The sequence below is a fragment of the Catharus ustulatus genome, chromosome 29 (assembly GCF_009819885.2).
Source record: "Catharus ustulatus isolate bCatUst1 chromosome 29, bCatUst1.pri.v2, whole genome shotgun sequence".
NCBI lineage: Eukaryota > Metazoa > Chordata > Aves > Passeriformes > Turdidae > Catharus > Catharus ustulatus.
The window spans coordinates 172,539-198,735 of record NC_046249.1 but is presented as its reverse complement, the minus strand read 5'-3'; the positions used below and the strand labels follow the sequence as shown (position 1 = coordinate 198,735).

General features: G+C 42.4%; 1 protein-coding gene across 1 annotated transcript; it reads left to right on the top strand.

Moving 5' to 3' along the window:
• Positions 1-14,674: 14,674 nt before the first annotated feature.
• Positions 14,675-17,093, top strand: KLF2 (Kruppel like factor 2). Its single transcript, XM_033082192.1, has 3 exons — positions 14,675-14,783; positions 14,915-15,806; positions 16,180-17,093. Exons 1-3 carry the CDS (start codon positions 14,709-14,711, stop codon positions 16,353-16,355), a joined length of 1,143 nt encoding a protein of 380 aa, XP_032938083.1. The 5' UTR covers positions 14,675-14,708; the 3' UTR covers positions 16,356-17,093.
• Positions 17,094-26,197: the final 9,104 nt, after the last annotated feature.

Below are 26,197 nucleotides of genomic sequence, written 5' to 3'. Positions count from 1 at the left end.
AGCTATTCGTGTCCTTTACTACAGAGCATGTGGCTGTCCACAGCCCCTTGAGGTTTTCTGATCAACTCTTAAGCTGCTGGAGGTGAGAGCAGGGATTTCTATCGAGGAGCCATGGAGAGAACTAGCAGTGCAGAGACCTGCAAACCAGCCTGGGTGAATTCAATTACAGCCTTGAGACGCAAGTAAAGCAACAGCAAAGGCAAGTCACTAGAGCCTTGGAAACACCACTTTACAGTGTGATCAGGGAAAAATAGCACTTTGTTAACTTCTTGTTTAGGAAAAAAAGAAGCAGAACACTTCCTTTAATGACACATTAGCTGACAGCGGTGCTTTTATGACTCTTTCCCAGTCACCGATGAATCACTGGATGGACGTGCAGGGACAGACTGTACTTAGCAAAGGGCTGTAATCCAGTGGTTCAGTGTCACCCAAAACAAGGTGCTTCTCTTGCTCCTTCTCTCTCTCATGTCATTGTCATCAGCAGCTCTTCCTGCACAAGCTCTTTATCAGCCCAAGATCTCATCTGATAACCCTGGAGGTCTGTGTGTCACGAGCAGCTCCACCCCCAGACCAGACTCTCGCTTCCCACCGCCACAAGCCAAGGAGCCTCCACACTTTACCAGGCATTTTTTCCCTTGTATTCTCTTCTAGTGCAGTTCACATGCTCGGACATTTCCCTTCACAGACATTCATTCTTTCCAAGTTCCTTACATTTTAGATTATGCATCCTTGGTTTCAATCCTTTGCATCAGAAAATAGGGTTTTTTGAAGCATAATAGTGAGGGTTCAGTGCATCTGCCAGAGTTCCTGGCACAGCCATCATCCTGCAGGAGTAATTACTTTCCAGTGAGTCTCTAAAATTGCTTATTTACTTCCACTTGTAGGCCAAAAATACTTTAAAATCAGGACAGTTTTTTCCAGTTATACAATCACCCAAAATATCTTGAATACATAGACTTCCACTGTGGTGCAATAGTCAATCTGAAAATAGCCAAAACAGTTTGTAAAGCACGTTAAAAGTGTTCCCTCCCAGAATTCAGGCTTTAGAAGTGCAGCTCTATAGTCCGAGTCAATCGACGTCATGAAGCAAAATCAATTCCCCTGATTTTATAACAACGCAGGGAAAAAGAGACAACAAAGGAGAGGGCAGCCCGTCTGTGGTGCTCTTCAGCAGCTTCCTGGGCAGAATTATTGCAACCACTTCTAGAATGTCCTTTCATGTCTATTCATGTCAGGTTTATTTATTGCTCTCGGTAAAACAAAACCAGAGTTGATGTCTGACCAGCCATGAGATTTAGGATATTTTTCCATTAGAGCTTTTTAGTTAATTATAGTGAGTTTAGAACCTTAGTGTGGGGCATCTGCTACTCCTACCATTTTCATTTATCAAAAGCATTGATAAAACCTGTTTTGGACCACAGTAGTTTAAGAATCAGAACCTCTCCCTGTCTTGAAGGTACAGGTAACAAAGTAAAGATCTCCAGAAAATCTTCTAAAGATCTCAAGGCACTCTGCAAATTGAGGCTCCATTTGTTTTCTTTACTCATGCATATTTTAAACTCCCTTTTAAGTTTCAACGGTTTGCATGACTGTAATTCAGAACAGACTGGGGCCTTACATATTTTGCATACCAACAAGTTATGTGAGTCCAATTTCTGAAAAAAATATTGTATGAGCATTCTGATGCAGTTGTGGCGTAACTCACTGGAAAAAATAATAATACAACAAATCCTGGAGGATTTACTTTGTAATTTTAAGTGGATGTTCACAAATGTAAGCAAGCTTTGTGTCCATCAACAATGTCCAGAAAGGAATCAGCCTTTCTCCAAACCTACTGAAGAACCATGGTCTTAATTTGTAGGTTTAAGTTACTGGCACCTTTACAGATAGATAGATAGATAGATAGATAGATAGATAGATAGATAGATAGATAGATAGATAGATAGATGTCTTCTAGACTTTAAATGATATTGAAAAAGTAGAAATAGCATGATAAACCTTCAAAGCTGAAATAAAAAAGAACCTGTGTTTTAACTTAGTGTTGAGTATTTATACAGCCGGCACCATTTAGTCCGGCATGTTTGAATGAGTGCAAGTCTGTGGTTGCAGTTGTGTATAAAAATACTGTAGCCTGCTCCTGCTTTAGGAACTAAACTTCGGTTCCCAATAGCTCCCTCTGTAATTCTCTTTCCAAATAAAAGGAAGAACTATTCCTGGCTCGTAACGGTGTATTTCTGTGGCTTCTTGAACTATAATGAAGGCAGTCTGGAATGTTAAAAATTACATGCTCAATGCCAGTTCTGAACCCACGGTAATTTAGGCTTTAAATGTTTTGAAGTTTACATTTGGAGTCTGTTATTGTACAACTTCTTAATTAAAATGTTGCTGTAGTCCAGATCACTAATGCTTCTTGCTCGAAGATCCATTAACATTTATCTTAAAACCACTATGTAGGGAACTTGACAATTTTGGTATCGAGGGCTAAGTCCATCTGCTTGGAAAATTATTTGGTTTTTATTTGGCTCCTTCTATTTGTAGAAATTCAAAGACATCTTTGATATCCACTGAAGTCCAACAATGGAAGCATCAGTTCTCTTTCTGCAAATGCTTCAGAATTGCCTCTGTTGCAGGCTTAAGCTTGATGCAATTCAAGAAATAATGTGCCAAGCTTGTCACCAAGGAATCAGGTTTGGATTTTTCTGCAGAGACAGTATGTACCACCAATGCACATTATCATCTCTGTTTTCCCATCAGAATGCTACTAAATAAACCAGAAAAATGTGACATGCTCGCATCTAGATGTCCTCTTAACCCATTAACAGCTATTCTTAGGGTTAATATATCAGTGGACTCTTCTTGTTATCATCTGTAGCAGAGAGTTTGTAGATATTTATGTTTGAAATATGCCTTCACATTTATATCCTGTGTACAGTGAAGTGAGGTTTAAATCTGACCTTCATTCTCAAGTTTAAATTCTTCTCATACCCTGTGTAAACAGTGGGAATTAGTTCCAGTGTCAGTGAGAGATACAAAACCCGGAAGCTAACACCACAAGGCTGGAGTTCAAGTGGGGCTTGTGGTGGGTTTTCTTTTGGACAGGTAGGGAGGTCCCTCCTAAAGCCAATGTAGGAGCTGGTCCAGTTTTTGAAGGAAATTCCCTCAAGAATTTCTCTGTAAGGCCCCCAAAATGTATTGACTGGCTATAGGGATAACTCAGCAGGACAGCAATGGCTTTGTGAAAATTCTCCATATTAAGGGGGGACTCAGAGCTTTCCAGATGTGCCGAATAACTCAGAAATCTATTTACATTTAGTTCAGGTTTAGATAATTTTGGTATTGAAGGCTAAAGTAATCTGCTTATAAAGCTGTCTGGTTTTTATTTGGCTCCTTCTAATTGCAATTCCTGTACAATATAAAATCATAGAGCTATTATTGTATTTGCATTTACTAATCATTGTACAACAACAACAATTTCCAGAGTAGCATCCATGGGATTCTTGCACAACTGCAAATGTTCCCTAAATGTTTAGAGAGAGAGAGAGCTCTGGGCAGCTCTAAGGTAGCAAGGAAACAAAATCCTTTCCTATCTGAACCAGTCACTCAGCCAAAAGATACATTGAAAATAGAGTGGGCCTTACTAGTCTCTGTCTGTGTTGCCTGTGAAGGTTTCAGACCTTGACTTGTATCATCCCACACCTCGATATTATGTACTAAGAGAAGCAAACCCCCTCTGACATGACAATTGGCAGGAGCTGTCTTCATAGCAACCACATGTTTTCACATCCAGTGCATCTCTTGCTGTGACATGGAATTCTGCATTGTACCTGATTTTTGGCTATGAACTTAGGTTTTCAGGTGTAAGCAAAATGAGGTGTTATTATTGCCACCTAATCAAGGCAAAACCAGTTTCACTTTCTTTGAACCTTTTTATCTCCCTACAACTGGATTTGAATCTCTGACTTCACCACCACAACCCCAGAGCCATAACCACAAGGCCACATGGTTCCAGAGCTGTTTTTGGAGGTGGTAGTGATGTGAGTTATTTTAGAAGCTGCTAGCTATAAATTTCAGTTATATTTGAAGGAGGGTAAGTGAGCTTTGAAAGTCCTTGGTAAGTCTGTCCTTCAGTGACTAGTAGGCAATTACTGAGGCTGCTGGCAAGAGTGGGAATAGAAGGGTCGTCCTGCAGCTTCTCCCAGAAACCACTGAGTGCAAACAAACAGCAATTGTGAATGACAGTTAAACTAATTGTCCTTGTTGGTATTACTATCCCAAGAAGGGCTGTGACGCAGAAAGTCAATCTCCACAAAGTCAGTTTTTCATTATAGTGAGCTCCAAATAGCATCAAAACAACTCATTTTTAGACCTCTGGGTTGTGCATGATAAACGCAGCCCAACCACCTTGATTCTTTTTTAAAAAGGTTTCACCCTTACCCTTCAGTTCATGAGGCATTTTTGTACTACTGGCTTCCTGCCTGAAAATAAATGTGAATCTGCTATTCCATACCACTTGTTCCATAAACTACAAGGGCAAATGCTGGGAGCTATGACTGGAACCATTTTACATTTGTAAAATAAGGATCACTTGCCAAAATGATATGCGGGATTTAAAAGCCTCACTTGCCAAGATCCATTCAAAAGAGATCAGCCTTGGCACAGCCAAAACCCCACTGTTGGGAATGATGTGAGATAAAAGCCCCAAAAAGCAACAACTGAACTGCACAACTAGTTACTAAAAGCTAAAAAATGTGGAATTGAATTATTTCACATGTAGAAATTGTATACACTTCTCTTTTTCAACTGCACAAGTTAACCACATCTGTATGAAATGTAGATAAATCAGGGACTAAAGTGATTTCAATCAGAATAAGGGTCATGGTAGAGATGGTGGCTGAGAGATGATGGTAGTTACTTGTTGAAGATCATGCTTGATACGCTCAGCTCCCTCTTCAGCATTTCCTTGTCTCTGGTATAGCAAAGCACAGCTGCTTGAACAGTGTAACTGAGACAATTCCTCATGATAGAGATGAGCTTTCCTACTGGAGATGCTCTCACACAATAGCCAATCTCCAAAGGAAAGGCAGAGGGCAAAAATGCTGCTGTCATACAAACCTCACAGGGACGGTCAAGCTCAAAAACAGACTAATAGGCATAATCTAGTACTTCAGGACACAACTAAGGGACTGAAGGTAATCCTTTAAGGAGAAAACAGAAGAGAATTCCTTGGATTTGTAGAGCTGCAATAGTATTAGCTACAGATGCCTTTAGCTGGGTAAGAGCTGGCCTTATCATCCCAGGAGGGATGAATTCTGCATCACTTTCTTCTGCAAGTACAGAGCCTTACCATTTCTGAGCTTACCTCAAGCTGGGGATGATTAAAACTGGGAGGAGATAATAAAAACGCCTTACTGCCCAGGAAATGGGCAAGTCAGTGAAATCCTCCTGCTCCAGTCGGGGAAATCCTCCACCAACCACTCTGAAACAAACACCAGGACTACAAAGGGCATGGAAAAGTTACTAATGGTTTCTGTTTGTGTCCAGGACAATAAATAACCTTTAAGTTGATGCTGATGCGGAAAAGGATGTGAAATACTGGAAATACTCCTAGAAAAACAGCAAATGCCACCAGTCTAATAATCTGGATTTATTATCTATGATTCCAAGTAATTTTTACTCACAAATACAAGAAATCCCTTTACATTAAGATTTCTTACGATGTTGTACAATAGAAACACAGGAATAAAATAGCATTCTCAGCCATGAAGATCACATCCATTTGGATACTTGAAAGCAATTTTGGAAGTAGGAGTCCTTTTGGAATTGAAGTGAAAACCCTGCAAGAAAAAATTCAATACAATTTACGTTACATGTAAAACGCATGTGTGAAGTCAGAGATAAAGTGCAGTTGACCTCTCCTGTTGTCTCTCAGGAAATCAAAACTCAGTCGTGCCTGTTATTAAATAGTTGGGGAATGGCATGGCAGCATTTAGATTTGTGCTCAGTGCTGGACAGAGGTCTTTCAGTGAAGAGCTCACAACAACCATTTTGTCCTGGTTTCCAGGAAGAAAAGGTTGCTCCTGGAGCCTAAGAAAACTGTCACAAAATTCTCGAAGGAAAAAAGAAAACATAAAAATCCAAACAAACAAAGAAAACATTTCACTAGAACCCATCTTTGGAAAAATATAAAAATATTTTTCCAACCAAAGAAATAACTATAAATAATGTTTGAACTATTAAAAGAGCGAATGCAGAAAAAGGCTATTTACATAGGAGTGTTTTGTGCTGTTTCAGTCTAATTTGTCACTGATGTAGGAGTCTCATATGTTAGCTGGAGGAAATCCAGAGTTTTCAAAGGTTTTTTGTCAGGGCTTGAAAAGTTGCCAGTTTTTTTAATGGAGCCGAGCAGTCTCAGGCCTGTTGTTCTCAAAGATTTTGTGAGCCAGGGCTGAATGTTAGCAGGAAACAGAGCCAAGTGGGCTTCCTGAGCGTCTGAGAGAGGAAACACTGTAATAAGCATGGAGGCTGTGGTTAAAAATAACTCTGGTATATAAAGGCTGCAAAGGATCCCCTCTCGCTCACACTCGCTGCTGCCTCTTGGCTGCTGCTTCCCGCTGACTCCGTGTGAATGAGATGCTTTGCCATCCCCTCGGAGCAGGTGGTTTTTAAGCAGAAGAAGACAGAAAACAGCCCGCAGAGAAGCTGAGCACAAGGCAGCTCTTACTGAGTTTTCAGCTAGCAGGATCCAGGCTTTATTTCAAGAGCATCGTCAGGCTGAGTCGAGCCACAGCCACGGAGCATTTCAGTGTCTAACTTTAGGCTGAAGTAAAAGTTGTGTTGAAAAAAATAACTGGGCTTTCTGTGATATGAAACCTGAAAAGGGGAACAAGGCAAATCGTGGAAGGTCTTGGGCAATAGGTGAAAGGGCCCCCTAAATTGTTACCATCAGGTCCCGTGTGGCTTGTACCACTTCTGCTGTGGAAGGTTCAGTCCCACCCTGCTCCCCCCTCGCCCAACTGGAGGCGATGCATGTGGCAACCACAGGCTGGAGGATTGGCCACCCACCATCAATCAGAGCTCTGCAGTCCCCCTGCCTTGGCTTCTCACCCTGCTTCCCCTCACCAAATTCATTTTGCATGGGATTAGGCCCACCTCTTTTCTCTCAAAGCAGTGATTTTCCTTGCAAATGTGGGATAAAACCCACGCTTGGTTGTTTGGTAAATTAAGGCACCTTTTTCCCTCCTGTGATCTGACACAAACAGCCCCATGCAGTCCATGCTGAACACTTCTTTGTAGCTCACATTATGCTGTAATTGGCAAAACACATTCTTCCCAGGCTTGTGTTTTTATTACAAACATTTATTTGGCACTTTATGTGGCAAATGAAAAGAGAAGTTCACAACTCTTTCTACAAAGTTGCATTGAATCAGGCTGTCCCTTGAAAAAGAATTTTATTGCTCAAGAATAGCAGTAACTGTTCAAGGGGATTCAACAGTGTTGTTCTCTTCAGCTACAATTGCTATATATACTACAGCATCAAATATTAGTAATTTTGATCAGTATTAATTAATTATTGATCAGTATTAACCCTGAAAACTGGCACTTGATTCCATCCTCAAAAGTAAGTGTGACATTCCTCCCAGGCATCAGTTGAACAATTTGGTGTAAAAGTTCAGGTGTGTGGCTGAAGTTTTGTTTCTGAATAGAAAGCATTTTCTATGAAACACAAAGCACTGTTTCTAAGCTCAGACATAGACAGGAATTTAAATGTATAAATATCATAAAATGTAGGCAATAATAGCTCCCAAAAAAAAAAAAAAAAAAAATTATCACAACAATGGACACAAGCGTCTGGAAAAAAGTCTATCCCAAAATATCCCACTGAAGTTTCAAGGCTTAATCATAATTATATACCATATTGAATATTCCAGTGATCTAAGTCTGCAAGGACTTGAGAGGCCAGGAAGACAAATTAAATCAGCTGCCGTATACATGCAGCCTGTCCTGCAGAAGTGCCTGTCTTCCTCTCACTGGCCAATTCATACCTCTGATTCACACTTCCATGCATTCAAACAGGGAAAGTAATTCCAGGCAGCCAGAAATACTGATTAACAGCGTCATGGTTAATTGAAATACTTGCTCCAAAATTTCCTATTACTTTACTACAGGACATATGACTAATAAATCATACAGGTGCAGTACAAATAAGCTATTTGATAAAGGAGAACTAAACTCCACATGTTCATCATGTTAAACAGGTTTGCAACCTACACCCTACATGAATTCCTACTTTGTATGTTTGGTGAATAAAGCTCCACTTGTCAGACCCAACCATAACCTATAACCATGTATTACATGCCAACAAGGGAAACAACCCCAAAGCCTTCCTAACTCCTAAGTAATTCTCTTCCTGTGGCCAGTGTTCAGCTTTGTCCATTCTCTCCCTCTCCCCTGATTAAAACATTTAAACTTCAAAGTGGCAAAAAACTCTGCTGAGAAGTGCACCTGCATCTGTGCTGACTCAGACTGCAACAGATCTCACAAATTAAAAAGAGAAAAAAAAAAAAAAGCCAGCTGATTACGGCTTTGAAGTTCCCTCAAACAGATTTTTCCCCTGCACTTATTAAACCCCAAACACTGTTCTTACTTCTAAACCCAGTGAACTTGGCACATCTGACAACACTTACTGTCTTAAGTGGACATGACAGATAAGACATCATTTCCCTTTTCCTCCTGTCATCTCCAACAGTTATACAAACTGTCTATTGAAAATGCAGGCCAGGAATGACACAACCAGTATGAAAATTCAAAGTGTAACACTACTGTATTCCAGAATTAAATGAGTTTCATCTTCCTGGGCTTCTGATGTTGTAAAGCCCATTTGTTAACCATAAGAGTAATTTTTCTGAATGAAACCACATAGGTACTTCTGCCCTATGCTCTTGTTATTCCATGCTCCAATTGTCCATTTCTTCACTAAATATTTGATTCTGTAATCTAAAGTATTTGGCATCAACTGAAAACTACTTGTCATGATCGGTGACTGACATTTCAAGCTGTTTTGCTAATATGATTCAACATGCTTGCCAAGTTTTGAAAACTGTGGTATCATTTCACAGTTCTGTTAAAATAAAAAAAAAAGATTTTTCAAACGTGTTTTTATTTGACAGCTGAAAGGGACATCTGCAGTACAACATATGGGCATTCAGCACACACATCAGTAAAAGCTGGCAGAAACACAGCTACATACCTAATCAAAGCTGATCATTTAAAAAGTGGCATATGTTATTTAGGTTTGAAGAGTCCCCAGATCAAAAATTACAAAAAATCATTTACATCTGAATGCTATCATTCTTCACACAGCAAATTCAAGTAGCAATACATAATTATCTAAATTATATTCACTAAATAGCCGAATTTTTGCATGATTTATTCAACCATGAACATATTTTCTTGCATATTTCTGAGAAAAAATTTCTTTATATAGTTTGATTTACTAATTTAAATACAATTTAAGCTGGTTTCCCTCTGCATTGACGGGAATCTGCCTTGCTAAAGCAGGTTGGAAGCATCAGAGATTGACTTTTGCTAATCTTTGGGAGCTAAGCTAATAAGGGTTTCACTAAAACCAGTTAAGATTACCATCACAAAGAATGGAAGGGATAGAACTGCCAATAATCACATTGAAAAAGCAGAAGTGCTAAAAAATATTACTGTTCTCTCTTTGGGAAAAGGCCAGATGCTGTATTGAGATCAGACAATAATGATGTTGAAATACTTTCCATTACAGTAACTAAGGAGGATGTTAAAACAACTGCTACTCATCTCAAACAGTATTAAGTTGCCAGGTCTGGGTAATTTAGGAGTGACTGTTTCAAAAGAACCAACTAAGGACATATCCAGATGGTTAATGTTTATTATCAATTCATTTCAGAGCAGTGGGGAAGCCCCAGGTGACTTTGAGAATGTTAATATTATGTCAATATTGCAACAGGGTAAACAGAATGACCCAGATATGCCTGTCAGTGTTACATAAACCTGGGCTGAGACAGGGAGGACTTGAGACATGAAAAGAATTCTAAATAAAGATGGTTTGGTTAATGACGTTTGTGATAGTGTTTTAAATAATAATGTGCTTCAGTGCAGTGTGATTTTCACAGTAAGAAATAAACACATGACAAATTAACATGGTGTACACATGAAAATTGGTCTAACCACAGGTCAGTATATCTGGAAATAGAATTTCGATTTTAATCAAGCAGGTTTATTGGTTCTTGATCTTTTTTATCATTATTTACCATTCAATGTTGTTACCAATAACTTGGAAGAAAAAATAAATTATTTCTGATAAAGCCCTAGATGACAAGGGTCACAGAAGTGCAATATAATTTGAAGAACATGTCATTGTTAAAGGTTTATTTTAACTATCCAGGCAGACACAAACCCCACTCATGGCAATACAGAGAAGCTGAAAGCCACAGTTCTAGGAATGGAACATGCAAGCAGCCCTGCTTTTTGGCATGGACAAAAACAGGTTCCTACACAGGCCAACAGGGAATTATTCAGAAAAAACCTGGGACACCAAAATTACTCTACTCTCAGACATCTTGTTTCACAGTATTTTTTTACAGCCTCTACCTTCCATCTATGCAACCCTAAACCAGCTGGATATCTCCTAGTGGTTTCAATTCTCTCTTGATGCTTCCTAGCCCTGCCATCAGCATTTCCATCAGGGTCTCCCAGGGCTTTGTCCACCTTCCAGTCTTCCCCCTGACTCCATGTACTCTGCTTCAAACATTGTCATGGATTCAACCTTCTCAAAAAGCCTGGGAGCCAACACTGAGTGCAGAGGGTGTACATGGTGGTGCTGGCCTGGACTGGGGAGCTGAGACAATACCATGGAGTCACAGGATGGCTTGGATTGAAGGGACCTTAAAGCTCATCCAGCCCCATCTCCAGCCATGGCAGGGACACTTCCACTGTCCCAGGCTGCTCCCAGCCCCAGTGTCCAGCCTGGCTTTGGCCACTGCCAGGGATCCAGGGGCAGCCACAGCTGTGCCAGGGCCTCACCACGATCACAGGGAAAAATTTCTTCCCAATATCCCATCTCACCCTGCCCTCTGCAGTGGGAAGCCATTCCCTGTGTCCTGGCATTCCATGACACAGAGCTGGGGAAGAGGGGGCCTTTGCCAAGCAGCTGCTCAGCAGCAGACCATGACAAAGGACACGAGTCAAATCCTTAAAGAGAATGACACATACTTGTCTGTTACTCCACTTCTCCAGTGCTCAAACCTCAAGAAAGGCTTCGGAAGTACACAGGTAGCTGAGAGGAGAATCACTAAGGAAAAAAAAAAAATATTAAAGGAAAATATGTTTGTCTAAAAACTTAATGAACCCCTTCAACTTCAGCTCATCAAAGAGGTGGTTCACCTTCATCTGGCAGTCCCTGCATGGGATTCAGCTCCAGTCATGAAAGGTCTGGTCAAAAAGGCTCCTTTCTCCAATTGATTCATGATGTTACTTTATTCAGACAAAAGACCTACAGGATTAAATCACTCTCCCCAAATTAAGATGGGTGTCTCTGACACTTACCTGTATATTACATTTTATGTGGTTGTTTACATCATTTTATCAACTTCCTTGACAGCAGATTCTAAAATGTGCTAACTCAGAACCTGCAGTTTAAAATAGAAAAAAAAAATGTATAGTCAACACAACTGTGACAATTTGAGACACAGGCAAGGAAATCCTTTATCTCATTTCAATATGAAGGGGTTGGTGGCTGGGTGTGTACTGCAGGCGCTAAGAGGCGCCATTTTTGGGTCGTTCACCCTCCTATTGCTATTATTATTAGTTTGCTCTAGGTGCAATCAGGACTTTCTGAGAGCAATCCCTGAGAAAGGAGATTTTTGTTTGTTTGAGTTCTGTGATGACTCAGAGCTGGGGCAGCCAGGTGACGCACCAACCCGTCCAGCGTCGAGCTCCTGTGGGCACAGCCCTAGCTTGGATTCTTCTACTAGCATGAAAAATCTTGATTGCAATCCCTTAAAAAGTTTCCTCCTTGATCTAAAAGCAACAGGAGACAGCAGCAGCAACACCTAGGAAAACGAACTTTGCCATATAAAAATGGCTGAGTCCCTGTTTACTTTGGCTGGAAGACAAATCACACATCATTTAGCTCTCCTCTACCCAGAGAAGATTAACAAATACTTTCTAATCTCACATTCTTCACATTTATACACCAGTGGCATCACTCCTGATCTATGCTGTGAGATCACTGCCAGGATCTTGCCTTTAGGTATTTAAAATAAGAGTTGTGAGCAGCAAAAAGCCAGAAAATGTCAGCACAACTGTCACAGAGTGGAAGGTCATGGCAAAGTTGTTCTCAATTTGCGCAGAACTAGTGACTCACAAGGTAAATAAATTCTCACATTTGTCTCCCCAGGTTTAGTGCAGCTCTCAATTTTTACCCTAACTGCTTTGCTTGAAAACAAAAAGAAACTAAAGGCAGTGACTTTATTATTTTGTGTGCTAGGCTTTCATCCTCTCTGCCCACTAAACATTTCCTTTACACAAAGAAAACGCAGAGTTCGGTGTAGGAGCCATTGCAGAGCTATAAACAAAGTCTTTCCAGTGTCTTCTAGAAGGCAGCATCCGATTGGAGCTTCTCTGCGAAACCTACAGTCCAGTTGTATATCCTAGAAACAAAATATTTTGTTATAGCTGTTGCTGAAATCACAAGCACATAAACTGACACAGACATTCAGGGTGTGTTATCAAGGGAGCATTCACATTCATTCTGAATTCATCAGAGTATATTTTCTTGGCTGACTCACAGCCCCATATATACGTATCATTCACTTACGGACATTTTATTAGAGGAAAAGAGTTTACATTGAAAGATTACACAAGTGTGACATTACAGAGCCATGAGTCACACATCTTTGTGTACAGCGTTACCATGCATTCAGTGTATTGATTCTGCTCCACTCAAAGAAGTTTGGCTGCTCCTTCTGGCCAACCTGTGAACTTTTAGAATGAAAACTATAGAAAGTTAAACAAGACATATTCCTGATTTTAAAACACGTGTAGCTATTGAAAAGATCATTTACTTACCCTAGCAACTGAGTTTTCCCGAGGTGGCTAAACACAGCCGCAAGCCTGGGATGGGCTCTGGTGAACAGGCTCACAGTGCTTCAGAGAACCAGAGCCCGTCAAGGACATTGCTCCTTCCCCTCCTGGGGCACACCATGCACAAAAGTGAGAGCTGTTCTTCCGCACCCTCCTGATTTCCAGCTTGCTTAGAAACCCCTGTAAAAGTGATTGCAAAGGAGATATGGAGGAAAGGAGAAAGCATTGCTATTTCTTTGAACAGGCTCTCAAAGAATCTGTCTGTCTTTTGACAGATTGTAGATTTTCCTCCTTTCGGATCTGCCACTTTTGCTCCTGGATGATGGCCAAACAGCTGTGATCCTCAGAAACAAGAGTCTGGAGCGTGTTATCAGAAGTTATTGGAAAACTGCTCCTTCAGACTCAGCATCTGAGCTAGAGGCCAAGGTAAGGGAGAAGAACAATCTTCCCTTCTGAAAAATCAAGCCCAATACCATAAATTGCCTGCAAACAGAGGAGATCACAGAAGCTACGTGCATTTTTTCTCTCATAATGTCACATTGCAACATTGATTTTGGCAATCTTTGTGCAGCAAATGGAAACTCTGCCACAGATCTGGACTTCCATTAAATGTAAAACTCGAGCGAAGACTGTACAAGTGTGGCATCAAACACCTTTCTGTCAGCACCCAATATGCATCTTTAGAGTGATCAGTGCCAAGAGGCCCCCATCATCAGTTCAGCAGTTTACCTATGGGGGCAGGACATGTCTGTTTCCCTCACTGTGCTTCTGACACCTTTCCCACCTTCTTTTCCTGAGTCTGATTGTACCGCATGCCCCAGGAATGAGGCTGGATCGAGGGGCAGCTGCTCTGAAGTGTGGGGGGATCAAACCCCTAATTCATGGTGTCTTTCTTAGTATCCCCAGGGCAAGGACCCCTCAGTGTTCCCCATCCCACAGCAAGCCCCTCATAGTCTCTCTTGTAGCTATCAGTGTCCCCTCATGTCACAGATGGTCCCTCGGGGTTTCCAGGTCAGGGAGCCCTTGATGCCCTCCAGCCCCACAGCAGGCTCCTCACTGTATCCCAGCACAGGGTCCCCTCATATCAGGACGGGTCCTGTAGGTGTTCCCAGGGCAGGGTCCCGTGTGGCCCCCTCATCCCACCGAATTCCCTCAGTCTCTCTCAGCACAGGACAGGGTCCCTCGGTGCCCCCGGAGCCTCAGTGAGACCCCTTGGCGTTCCACCAGCTCACTTGGGGCAGAGACCCCTCAGTGTCCGGTCACAGGCCGCTGTCCAAGCTGGGGGTCGCGGCTCTACTGCCCCTGCCCGAGCCGGGGGTCGCGGGTGCTGGGCCGAGGGGAGGGTGGCGAAGGCGCCCGGACCTGGGCCCGTCCCCGCTCCGCTCCGCTCCGCCCCGCTCGGGCTGGGACCGCCGCCGCCGCGTCCTTTTATACCGGGGCTAAATTTAGGCTGCACCCGAGCCGCTGCCTCCCGCCCGCCCCGTCCGGGACGCGTTTCCTCCGCTCCTGCAATTGGCCTGAGGCCGCCCGCGCCCGCGTTATAAGGTGCGGAGGGCGGCCGGCCGCGCTCGTCCCGCACCATGGCGCTGAGCGACACCGCCCTGCCCTCCTTCGCCACCTTCGCCAGCCCCTGCCGCGAGAAAGCCCTGCACGAAGTGAGTGTCCCCTGCGCTCAGCACCGACGGCTCATCGCATCGAGCCGCCGCCTCGCAGCGCCCCGAGTCCGTCCCCCACCTTCCCCAAAGCCAACGGCGCCTCTAACTCTCTCCCTTTTCTCTCTCCCCAGAGGTGGAAGTGTGAGCAGGAGGCCAAGACCCCCGCCGGCACCTGGGGCGGCCTCTCCCCACGCAAAGAGGATGAGGATCTCAACAACGTGCTGGATTTTATCCTTTCCATGGGCAGCGATGGCTACGGCCAGGGCGCTGCCGGCGGGGACTATCCCCCTGCCCAAGGCGAAAGCGGTGGCTTTTACCAGACAAACCCGTCCCCGGGATGCTACAATGCCCTGGAGCAGGGCAGCCCCCCGCCCTACAACGCCGGCATCGTACCGGAGATGATGCGGTCCGAGATGGACTCCAGCTACTGCCCTTCTGGCAGCGTCCACGGGCGGTTCTTCGTGGCACCCACCTTCGGGGGCCCGCAGTTCGTTGAGAACATTAAGCCCGAACCCGACATGGACAACTATGGACCGGTTCTGGGTCTGGTGCCCCAGGCTTGCCCAAAGATTAAGCAGGAAGGGAACGCGACCTGCATGATGGGCTACGAGCAGCCCCGGGTGGCCAGTTCCCCCCAGATCCCTGGAGCAGAGACGCCCCCGCTGAGCCCCGACGATCTCATGGTGAATGACTGCCACGCACAGATGATGTGCCCCTCGTCCGTGTCCTACCAGCAAAATTACCACCCGGCCTCCGGTTTCCATCACCCGCAGACCCACCTCCAGTACCAGAACACCTCCCAGTTCGGCCTTTTCGAGGACAGCCTGCCCTTACAGCCCTCGGCTCCTAGGGGCATGCTCACCCCTCCTTCCTCCCCTCTGGAGCTGCTGGACTCCAAACCAAAGCGAGGACGCCGGTCCTGGCCGAGGAAGAGGACGGCCACTCACACGTGCAGCTATGCCGGTTGTGGGAAGACCTACACCAAGAGCTCACACCTGAAAGCGCACCTCAGGACACACACAGGTAAATATTGCCGATGGCCTTCATGAGGAGATGCGCTGTGTGCCGGGTGGGATAGCCCTGTGTCTGGGTTTGCAGCGTCGGCGCTTTTACCCGGCAGTTTCTGTTAGATTCACAGCTGAGCTATGGCAGGTGGTCAGGTCTGTGACACCTGTGTAGTCAAAGCTATTTACGAGGGCTTCTAAAGCCCTTTCTCCAAAGATTTTCACTGCAGGTAGGGGTGGGTAAAGGAATTTTAGTAGTTTAGCTTAAAAACACTTGGATCTCGTTGTGGAAGGGCTTGGTAGCAAATAAAGGGATATGCTACAATAAGACTCGGCAGATTGCCTGGATTATGATGCCATGCTGAGTCACGCTTTCCGATTTCCCCAAACAGGTGAAAAGCCCTACCACTGCAACTGGGAAGGCTGCGGCTGGAAGTTCGCGCGTTCTGATGAACTCACCCGTCACTATCGCAAGCACACGGGCCACCGGCCCTTCCAGTGCCACCTGTGCGACAGGGCGTTCTCCAGGTCGGACCACCTGGCTTTGCACATGAAGCGGCACATGTAGCCCCAGGGACTCTGCCCTGCCAACAGTGGACCTTATTTAACTGCTCAGGTGCAGAAGTGTTAAAAATCTGTAGCTGGTACTACATAGGGAGGCACCGACCGACGCTCCAGGACGGACACTGAGGAGCTGACACAAGGAGGCTTAGCCGGCCATCACCTGCAGAGAATCTGCCGCGACTGAGTCAGTGACCTGCCCGTCCCGGTCAGGAGAACAGGGGTTATTTATGCAGCTTCTGTGAAGGGTAAACTCCGTAAGACTCCATACAGATTGTATAGAAGAAGCTGTAAATATGTTGGTTTTTTTTTTTTTTTTCCCCCCCAGTTCTAACTACCCATTCCTAAGCTTTACAAGACAATGTTTGTATGGAAACTGCCTGAAGTTGACCCTAGAAGAGATAAAATGAATGTTACTGTAGCTAACGATGTTAGTTTAGGTCTCAGTTGAAAGCATGGCTAAAAGAACACTCCTCTTGTTAGACTGTTTGGTTCACAGGTGCAATAGTATTCTTGTTTGCCATGATCTACACTAGAAGTACAGGGCTTGATGTCTTGTAAGAAAATAACCTATTTACTGTAATTTTTTTTATATATTGTAAATAATTTTATACAATGAGAAATATTGTATATGTAAATAGAAGACAAATGGGTATTTTGCCTATTTCGGTTTTTATAAAAACATAATTTTTCAATGTTTGAAAAAATTCATCTTTTTAATAAAATCAGTTTTTAATTCCTATGATTTTTTATTCTCCTTTGAGATATTCCTGTTACTTTTTCCCTGATGGCTGGGCCAGCAACCACCTGGTTGTGTTTTAAATTATTGACAACTGTAACAAGACACTTAAAAAAAATCTGAGTCATGGATTTTTCTGAGATAGATAACAGAGTAAGTAAGTATTCTCAGTGGTAAATAAGACATAGTACAGTGCTTTATAAAAAAATCAAATAGGAAAGTAGATTGTATTCAAAATATACTTCCTAAAAATGGTTAAGTAAGCAACACTATAATTTCAGTCTCATTTCCAGTTTATGCTAGACTATTTTAATAGCATTCTTAATGTTTTCCAGATGCAGTTATAGTTTTGCCAGCAGTGTGTGGGTTTTTACTATAAATTTAAACACTGCATTTTTGTAATTATGGAGGCTTATTTTAAGGCATTCTTGTACATAAATTACCCTTGTTCTCAAGAGCTCAATGCAGAATTCCAATAGAACACTAATGGAATTCAAGCATGAATTCACAACACAGGTTAAAATACCTTCATAACTCATTCCCCAAAACTTAAGTTTACTTAATAATTTGTAGTGCCATCTAGATTTCACGAGTTAAGAAAGTTATTAACTCTTTGGGGGGAAAACCAGCCAGGAATTGAGATTCTGACTGATAGTGGTAAAGACAGCTACAAAAGTCAAATTGAACCCCCCCAAAAATCTTCACAGCTGTAAATGAGCTCAGAAAGAAGGCCACACAGTAAATCCAAGCAGTCGTTCTGACTGTCTGATGGGTATCTTCTGTCTTTACAGCTCCGGTGAGTCTTGATACTTGTGTATCACTGCTAATCAAATACAAAGATTCAGCTTAATATTGCAGCATTTTTTTGCCTTAACATCTGGATACTTGGAACTTGGCTTTAATCAAGATCGTGACCTTTTTTCTGACTTTACATGTTAGAATACACAAGAATGAAATCAACAAGAATTTATTTAGAGTAACTACAAATATAGCTGTTCTTCTGTGAAAGCAAAGGCTGAAGTTATTCATGTGGAACAGATGTATTTTGGGCTTCTAATCATTGGCATGGAAGAACGAGTTCCACATTTCACTTTTGTAGTTCTTTCAAAGTGAAATATAAGGGAGCTGTAACATTTCTTCATTAAAACCAAAACTCATTTATTTGCTAGAAAAAAAAATAAATTGCACAATCTAATTCCAGAAAGTGAAGATGACTTAAAGATGTTCTAAACTTGGCACATTCGTTGTTGCAACAGTTCTAGGTATTTCCTTCTCTTTCCCCATAGCTGAATATTTTCATATTTCAGCATGTCCTTTGGTGTTTATAATTTTAAGAAAACAACTTTTAGAATTCTTACTGTCATCTCTTCATAATCACCTGGCTTTCCCTTGCTCTTTCTGAAGAACTGGAAATGGTTATAGTCCAGTTTTCAGCATTCCCAGTTTTTGTTATAACCCAGGTTTTAGTAATACAGTGCAAGCTTAAACGATTCTCTTTTTTGTGATGCAATTCAAAAGACAAAGAGGTGTGACACCTCATTGCCAGCCCCATATCTGCTTTGGCAAGGGCCCAGCCAGAGCTTTCCAGAGTTGGAGGAGATCTTGCAAGCATCGCAACATACTTACCTGGCTCTGCTTGTCCCCAGTCCTCTCCTGACCTCTGGCTGGTCTGACCAGTTTTCTTCCTTTCCAAATCCTCAGCCTGGAGAAGAGGGCTCCAAAGAGACCTCAGATCCCCTTCCAGTGCCTAAAGGGGCTCCAAGAGAGCTGGAGAGGGACCTTGAACAAGGGCTGATGTGACAGGACAAGAGGGAATGTCTTCACAGCACCAGAGGGCAGGGTTAGTGGGACATTGGGAAGAAATTCTTCCCTGTGAGGGTGGTGAAGAACTGGAATAGAATTCCCAGAGAAATTGTGGCTGCTTCATCCCTGGAAATGTTCAAGGCCAGCTTGGATGGGGCTTGGAGCAACCTGATCTAAAGGAAGGTGTCCTTGCCCATGGCAGGGAGTGGAACAGGATGGACTTTAAATTCCCATCCAGCCCAAACCATTCTGGGATTCTGTGATTCCAAGTCAACTGCAGCCAGTGAATGGCACAAAGGTGTTGTGTGATGTTCAGGGCCTTGGTGCAGAAATAAATGCCACCACAGTCACCAACCATTAAAAAACCTTCATGTGGCTACTCTGCAGCACCCACCACATTAGGTGCTCCTCCTCCTCCTCCTCCTCCTCCTCCTCCTCCTCCTTCTCCTCCAGTGCCTCAGCATGGAAGCATCCAAATCTGCCTTTGCTTCAGGGGAAGAGTCTGGCTGTGAGGGTTATCACCTCTGCTGCCTCTGTTCCTGCTCACTAAAAAGTGTTCAGACAAGACAGCTGATATCAGACAGCCTGATAGTGTGTTACCAAATAGCCCTTAGATCCTAATGAGCAGTGAAGACGTGGAAAGAGGAGCAGGTGATGCTCTCTGAGTTTTTGTATTTGTGACTTAACTAAAAATAGAGCAGAGGAATCCTTATACATAAATATAAAAAACCTCGTCTGAAAATTTATAAAGTCCGTCCTCTGAAATTGGTAAGGGATAGGCAGACAAAGTACTAATAAAAGTTCACAAGAAACTTTCTTCTCATTGTTTAAGGGCGAGCATCTGTGATAATTGCTGTGTGGTCTTTACAGGAAATTGCATGTTCTTGAATTTTGAGAGCATCGTGTAGCAGAAAAAAAAGACATGCTGATCTCATTCTTCTCACATTCCATGATGAGTAATTGTCAACTCTCTTTTTTTTTTCCCTTTCTTTAATTGCTTTAAATGAGTACATCCAAAGATATGTGGCTGTAATTCCAGCAATGTACCAAGCCTCCCCTTGTCAGCAGGAAACCACTGATGTTCCACACCTTCAAATAACTGACCATCAGGTTGTCATCTCTTAAGTAATTTTGCTCTAATTAACCATCTGCCTCCCAGGGAGCATCTAACAACCACAACCTACAGCTATCCTGGATTTGATTTGGACATACTAGTGAGAGGAAAAAACTACAGAAGTTGTAGCTAAACCTGATTGGAGGAAATGTAGAGTCCCTTGAAAACAAGATTTTCACACATATTAACATAAGATACCACAGCCATGGGCTCCCTATTGTTGTACGATAGATTGTGAGATTAGTTAGAGCAGATTAAGAGCAGAAACAAGAAAACCCTGCACAATGATCCTAATGAAAACTTTAGAAAATATTTCCAAACTCAGGTACCATCCAGAGCTGTCACTGCCCAAAGTCAGATCATTCCACATGGAGTTTCCGAGCACTGTGTTTCACTCTGCTGCAAATGGTTTTTCCTCACCCACTGACTTGAGAAGAGTCAGTTAAACTCCTCCTAGATGGGACCTCACAGTCAGAACACACCACAATTCTGAAGCAGCCCAGAGTGGGACCAGATCCATCCTCCGCAGGGCCATTAGGCTCAGTCAACTTTTGGCTCTCAAAGGTGCTGCAGTGCTCTGTGCTCACCCAGCACCATCACAGCACCACCCCAGCACTACATGAGCACCACCCCAGCACACTCTGCATACTGAGCACTGCAGTAGCACCCTGTGAAACAGTCCAGCACCACCACCCCAGCACACTGTGCACAACCAGTATCACTCTGCACACAACCAGCACCATCGTAGCACCACAGCAGTGCCTTGTGAAACAATCCAGTGCCACATCACCGCCCTGTGCACAGCCAGAACCCAGAAAGCCAGCAGGCAGGACACTTTCAAGTCTCTTTTATTCAACCCTAGAGAGGAAGCCTGGACTACAAAGCCTCTGGCTTTTCTGGAAGTTTATTTTAGATTCAGTTTTGTAGCGAATCACATCTGTGGGCTGAAGCTTTAGTGCTGGACATGGCTCACCTCATGCAGGATGGGGCATTTCAACCTGTGAGAGCCCTTGGCTACTCATAGCCATTTACAAACTGCCTGAAAACATTGACTGGCTCTAAGCTTTGGTCTTCCATCCACAAGAATGCCAAAATAAGTTTGTCCACTCTTCAAATTATAGGAATGTGTGGTTCTGTGGTTTTCTGTGGTAGAAGCTCTGTGGTTTCTTTAGCTATTTTGGGCACCTCTAACACAGAGTAGCTGTTAGGCTTTGCTTAAATTGAATTTTCGAAGCCAGAACCCTAAGCTCGAATAATTTCTTTTGCTATATTTAGATATAACAACTAAAACAAAGTCATGTAGCCATCGCTATGGTAGCTACCAAAAAAATTCAACCCAAACCCCATGTAATTTAGCAGGCAGAAAGACATCCCCACTGCTGGCATCCAAAACCTTGGTGGCATCTACAAATCTTAACATTCCTGGGTGTCCTCGAAGCAGCTGCTCTCAGCTGGGTCTGTCCCAGGTCCCGCCTGCCCAAGTCATGTCCTACGTGCTCCGAGTGAAGCAGTCAGAGCTTTGAACTGCACTGCAGCACTCCTCTGCCACGGCCCAGGCTCTGGCAGATATGTGCTTCCCACTGACTTGGAGAAGTAATTGGTTTACAAGTCAAACACTAGCAACCTAAAACACATAGCCATGCTCAATTCACAGGCCTTGGAGGTAACTAGTTCAACATATTGATTCCCAGAGACTCCTTAAACCTCTGTAAAATTTGATCACAAACGACCCATTCCCTATCACTTCAGCTGAGATCGGGAGCAGCCACTGTCACATACCAGCACCTTCCACTTGAGCACACAAAGGATGCAGAGTTTTATCCCAAACTTGTTAGGCAGAAAATATATTTGATTAACTCTTTTGAGATCTGATTTTTCAACCACAATTACTTGACCTTATAATATTTGGTGCAGACACTAACGAGGAACCATAAGGACTGCTTTATAGAATGAAGAAAAGGTTAACTTTACCAAAACCTCTTTTCTAAGCACAGGGAGAGCAGAAACAACCAAGTTTTCGTTTCCTCTGTAACCATTGTTAGCTGCTTATTTACATGCTCTCATTGTAAGCCCTTTTAGCAAATCAGAAGTTTTCTGCCTGTTGTCATGAGCATAAATTCAGCAGCACAGAAACTGCAGGTGAACTTACCTGGTACAGGTTTGTAACTAGAGTATTGCTTCAAATCACTTTTACTTTGATTTCTTGTAGTTCTTACAGCTCAGAGCATACCTGGAGTACTGACTCATTATGCCACCAAGAAACATCTGGAATATCATGTGGGATATGTATTCCTGTGACATTTAATATATTAGGTGAATAGCTACTGAGCCTGAGCCTTAAACACAAAACACACGCACAAACATCCTCAGATCCCAATAACAACTTTTTTACAGCCTGTGTGCAATGGTAGTATGTAAGGAGGTTTTGTTATCTTAATGATTTCTTATTTTATTGCAAAATACGAGATATAGAATGCCTAGATGTCCTTTCTGTGGATGCAAGGGATAGGCAGAAAGCACATTCATTTTTTGTTCTGAAAATTGTGATCAAGGACCTTTATGAGACATTAAAGAGCAGAAATATATTACGTTAGCTGCTGGCAGAGTCCTGTAAGATTCCAAGTAGGAAGGCTACAGCAATTTTAAGAGATGCTGCATCAGCACCAATAAAAAGTTTTAATTGTGGTCATTACATTAAAAGAAAAATGCCAACCAGACAGGAGGGAAAAGGTGCTCAGAGTGATTAAACTGATAGTCAAGCACAGCAGATGGGAGATTCAGCAATTCCAGAGATAAACTTGACGGCACTTCCAGCGCAGGAGCGGCACCGATGTCTCCAGGAGCTCAGAATTCCAAGAGCAGAGCTGGGCTTGGGACATATTTAGGTTCAGTCAATAAATGCTACAGTTGTGTTGAAGGTTTAACAGTTGGGCTCAGACCTTGGACAGCCTTCAGGGTCAAATTTCCACATCCTGAACAGAATGGTGATGGTTTTCTTCCCTTCCCAGTGAAGGGGCTCTTAGGTCATGAGGTGTCCTTTCACATTAAGCCCAGACAATGTGGATTAGGAAAGCGTTTGGGAAAGCACAGGGATGAGAATGCTGTGTATGTCACATCCCTGAAACTTGAGCGGGAGCAACACATGGAGTGCTGGGCCAATGTTTTATAAGAGATGAGAAGCAAGACCCGATGAGAAGAATTGGGTATGGAGTTGTGCCCATCTGTGACACACTGCAGTCAAATCCTCCAAAATGTCAACATAATAAAAATATAGGACAGAAACCTGCCTTGGCAACCTGCTGCTCACTTTGTCCAGGTGAGCAGGAGCAGCCAGTGAACAGCTGGGATGAGTCAAAGTGAGTAAATGGAACAGCCCAATAGTGAGGTGTGTTTTTCCAGCCAGCCAAAGGTCGTCTCTAGTGATTTCCCCAACCGCTCCCGGAGTAAATTGCCAGAACAAGGAGCATTGCTGCACACAAATTGCTTGGAAAGGGTGTGGTGCTGGATTTGGGATTGGTCTGCTCAGCCCAAATCAGGCTGGGACAAGGAAGAAAGGGAAGGACATGAGGGAAAACAGTGCAGAGGGCACCAGCCAACAGGAAAAAGATTTCACTGCAGAGTTGTTGTTCAAAGCAAGATTAATAAATTTAACATGAAAATCTGTGAAAGTGTGGACAAAAAAAAAACAACTCAAAGAAAGACTGCAGAAATCTCAGAGCTCCAAAAAGTAACTTTCATTTATTATATTAAACAATAACATTTCTCTTCTTTTATTAAACAATAAACACATGAGATGGGTTAAAATTAAAATACTTTACAATTTGTTATAACATTTAAAAGATAAATATAACCACAATAATGTTCATATTTGGAGATATTAGTCAGATTTAGGTCAACATTGCAGTTTCCGCTTTGTGTTTCCACCTTTTTCAGGTCAGACTGAAGAATGATATATTAAAAGGGACACCAGAAGAGCACTCTGTACTTGCAACAGCAGAAGGAACCACAGTCATTAGGAGTTCTCTTTTAAAACTTAAAGGGAGGGGCAGAAGTTGGAAAAATGAAAATTCAATTTTATAACAAATTAGCCTTTTTTTATAAAACTTTCAAATAAAAAGAGCAGTATATCAACTGATCAAACAGCTGTGTCAATGAATCATAGTTAACATATTTACCCTAAAAATAGATCTTCTATGATTCCATCATACTCCAAGCAAAATTCCTTTCTAAGAAAAGATGGTTGTTGAGAAGTCTAGATAGGTGCAATATATAACCAAATATATAATCGAAAACTTGGCTGTTCCACTAGTATAGGAAGATAATTGAATTAGATCATTAACAGCAGAGATCAATTCACTTCAACAGAGTTCCAGCTCTAAATAAGGATTAAGCAGAAATTCCTGAGAGGGAAGAATAAAATACAGAAGAAAGGAGAAACCAAACTCTTAATACAAGGGAAAGCAACAATTCTACTTGGACCAAAACTCCTTGGGCCACAGTTCTACAGAACAAATACTCTTCTCAATGGAGAAACACTAAAGAAGAAATAGTAACCCCAAAAGGATTATAAGAAGAATTCAAGAAAAGTGCGTTATCTTTGAGCATAAGATGACAAAATTTCTACAATAGTGCCAACAGATTTTACAGATGGGAAGTAAAAATAAAAAGGCTTACATAGACACAGCTTGGAATTTCCTACACTTTGAGAGCACAGTACATGGAACAAGATATAGGGAGGACTGATGACCCTCACAGGGCAGAGGTTCCGTGAAGAAAAAGTTGCCTATATAAAAAGATTTCATACAGTATTATTGTGGCAGTATGACTTTTATGAGCATCTGTTTTTATTGCAGGGCGACTGGGAGGTTTTACAGCGAGACAATTTGAAGGTAACTCAGAGAAACCACTCAAGGCAAATGTGAACACATAATTCTGGAAGGGTAATGTGGTAATTCAGCATGTGTGTCTTATGTGCACTTTCTGCACATGCAGGTTCAACGTGAAAAATTGTCCTGTTTAACTGTTGTGTCTCAGTGCTCTGTGCAATCCAGGGCTTTCCACAAGTCATTCCAGTAGTTTATATTCCATATAAAACACGTGTGCCACCATAAAACCCTGCTAAACTCTTAGTGATTGCTCAAGGTACCACACAGTCTAATAATTTATCTAAGTAGAAAGAAGAATCACCCACTCTTTCCTCTAAGCCCAACATGCAATGGATTCTCATTCCTCCTGAAGTAAAAGCTTAGGTAAAAATGGAGGAAAAACAGAACTGGAATCCAGATGGCAATTATGCCCAATCTAACTGGAATGAAGCAAGAAAAACATGTTTTCCACCTTTACCTGTGACTGCTTGGGGTGTGTGTATGGGAACAGCTCCTTACAAATAATTTTTTTTAAGAAAAAATAAGGAACGAGGGAAGTGAAACTACGAGAAAACATTGGAGAAAACTCATCGCCTCAGCCCAGAGAAGAAAGATGACATGCAAGATCAGCAGTTGAGCTACATTCCAAACAGATACTTAAAAAGCTACAAAGAATGTGAAATTACATCCAGTGCAGATGATTACTACTTTCTGCCAGGGTTCTCTTACACTTGGCACAGCTAATGAAGACAGTTTTTTATTTCAATGAAAGAAATGTTGATACAAATTGATTAGAAATAATTTCTCCTCTTTTCTATAACCACGACTTTGAAATTCTCAGAGCCGTGAGTCTTCTGTAAAGATTCCAATTCTGTATCCATCTGTGATTACAGAATTCATACATACACACAAGCTTTAATATATAGAATATATATGCATATTCTACATATTCACTGTATATACACATTTTATGTACAGCACAAGGAACTATATACCAGACATAGCATGTGGTCATGTACAGTATATATACACACTATGATTACATTATACAATACTCTACATATACATATATATATATACACACATACATATATATGTATATATATATACACACACACACATAGACACAAATAATATGGATCTCACTGTACACTGTATATGCACTGGGAGTATTCACATTTCCCATATCTTACATTGTATGTATTTTCTCTGCCCAAATAGCAACAGGTCTGTTTGTGCTTGAAAGTTCACTGGTCTGGAGGAAGAAGGTCAATGTCTTGCAATAAAGTTTTGTTTCAAAGAGCAAGTGCAGGTATTGTATAAACACT